The sequence below is a fragment of the Macadamia integrifolia genome, chromosome 9 (genome assembly GCF_013358625.1).
Source record: "Macadamia integrifolia cultivar HAES 741 chromosome 9, SCU_Mint_v3, whole genome shotgun sequence".
NCBI lineage: Eukaryota > Viridiplantae > Streptophyta > Magnoliopsida > Proteales > Proteaceae > Macadamia > Macadamia integrifolia.
The window spans coordinates 23,108,245-23,110,113 of record NC_056565.1 but is presented as its reverse complement, the minus strand read 5'-3'; the positions used below and the strand labels follow the sequence as shown (position 1 = coordinate 23,110,113).

Below are 1,869 nucleotides of genomic sequence, written 5' to 3'. Positions count from 1 at the left end.
CCGAAGTTGAAATTGATGTCGTCATAGCATCAACGACGAAAACAGGGGTAGTAAAAGAACTCAAGAGAAAGAGATGGGAGAAGAAGATGACATCTTGCATCTGGGGTCGATTGTGCAGCCTAGGGGTGCTAATGGGGACAATAACAATGATGGCACTATGCTTAATTTGGCTAGTTATATACTGGGATTCTACTTTACTGGCACTTGAGCTAGGGCTCAGCCGCTGTTAGTCGTGCCTCCTCTTGCCGTCCCTGCTTTGCGATTGCACTTCTCAGTTTACCGCAACTCAACTATTATAGCATCAGGGCTAGATGACCACCACTATTTCCATCGAAGCTCTCCCCACTCTGTCCTTCCCTCCCTCCCCACCATTCTTTCCCCCCTCTGGAGAGAGAGAGGATTTTTTCTCAAGCTGGCAGAAGTTATCTCGTTGTTGAGACGGTATATTTTTTTCTAGTGGCAAATGAAAACTACGAGAGGTTCGATGCAATTTCAAATTTTAAAATGGAGAATCTTTCTTCCCATCTAAACATTCCGAACAAAAAGAAAATATCAAGAACAAAGAAAATTGTACTTTTCTTTTATTGTCTAGCAAACTTAGCCTAGAAGAATAATTTTTGTAAGCCTATTCTCCTCGGATTGGGATCCTCTCCAACACGTACAATCCTCCAACAACCCATCCAAAGGCTGGAAGGGCTTGGACACACATCCCCAAGCTTTGGCAGGTGTTGGGATGTATGACCAAGCCCCTATAGCCCTTGGATGATCGTTGGAGGGTGCAGGCATTGGAGAGGAGCCTGATCCTATTCCCATCAGCCCGTACTGGTCCCGTCCAAACATTGGACCGTTGGCTCAAAGTCTGGCCCCGGTTTCGACTTCGGGAGCGCGCGGGCTGCGGTAGGAGATCTCATGAAACCGACGCTCTCAGGGATCTGTTAGCCTTTTCGTATAAATTCTCGGCCTACCAGTCTTAGTTCAAAACTGATAATGAAGAATTTCAGAAAGAGAGCTCACGAAGAAGACGAGGAAGAGAAGAACAACCATTCCGAAGACGAAGAAGAGAGGAGGTATGTTTCAAGTTTACTGAGGCTTCTGATGTTTCTCTTGTAATAGAATTTATACTCGGAAGCAATGTTAGGGTTTCTGGTTTCTTTGAGATTTCGTTATTATAAAGCTTCATGGACAGTTAAATCTTTTGAGATTTATCTATTTTTTTTTTCCGTCAGATTGGCATTAGAGGAAGTGAAGTTTCTCCAGAAACAAAGGGAGAGAAAAGCTGGGATTCCTGCAATCCTGAACTTGCAGACGGCCGGTGTTGTTCCGAAACCAAGTGAGAAGAATGAAGGAGACGGAGAGAAGGAGGAGTTGGTGCTGCAGGATACCTTCGCTCAAGAAACTGCCGTTATGGTGGAAGATCCAAACATGTACTTATTTCTCTCATTTTTCCCCTTTTCTTGCTGATGTTTTTGTCTAATTTCTTTATCTTAAGTTGTAGAATAAGGTTTCAGTGTAGACTATTATACAAAAGAATAACTCTAGGGAATAAATATTCACAAATTGCAATGGATTTGTTCATAGTTACCTGGAAACCTGTCCTCTTCTGTGAATCGATTTTTGTTGAGGGTATTCCTCACGTATTCTAATCTTACTATATGGGCTTTAACGGTTACTTCCCACTTCTGTTTTTAACTTTTCCCTGCCACTCTCTTCTGTGCTGACGTCAATTCACTAGCTTTCTAGCTGAGCTGGTTCCATTTGACCTGAGTCTCAGCTTTGAAGAGCTAGTGCTTCAAATTAGATATGGCACAAGTGGTAGATTTTTATTTCAATTTTTTCTTTCTTTTTTTTTTTTTTTTTTTTTTTTTTTTT

The 1,869-nt window shown here is 42.0% G+C and overlaps 1 protein-coding gene across 1 annotated transcript in view; it reads left to right on the top strand.

The window, feature by feature from the left end:
* Nucleotides 1–896: 896 nt before the first annotated feature.
* Nucleotides 897–1,869, top strand: part of LOC122089944 (protein COP1 SUPPRESSOR 2) — a 12,472-nt gene continuing 11,499 nt past the window's right edge. The window contains exons 1-2 of the mRNA XM_042659723.1: nucleotides 897–1,067; nucleotides 1,227–1,424. Of these exons, the coding sequence (XP_042515657.1) occupies nucleotides 988–1,067; nucleotides 1,227–1,424 (278 nt within the window). The 5' untranslated portion in view covers nucleotides 897–987. The remainder of the gene's footprint in view (nucleotides 1,068–1,226; nucleotides 1,425–1,869) is intronic.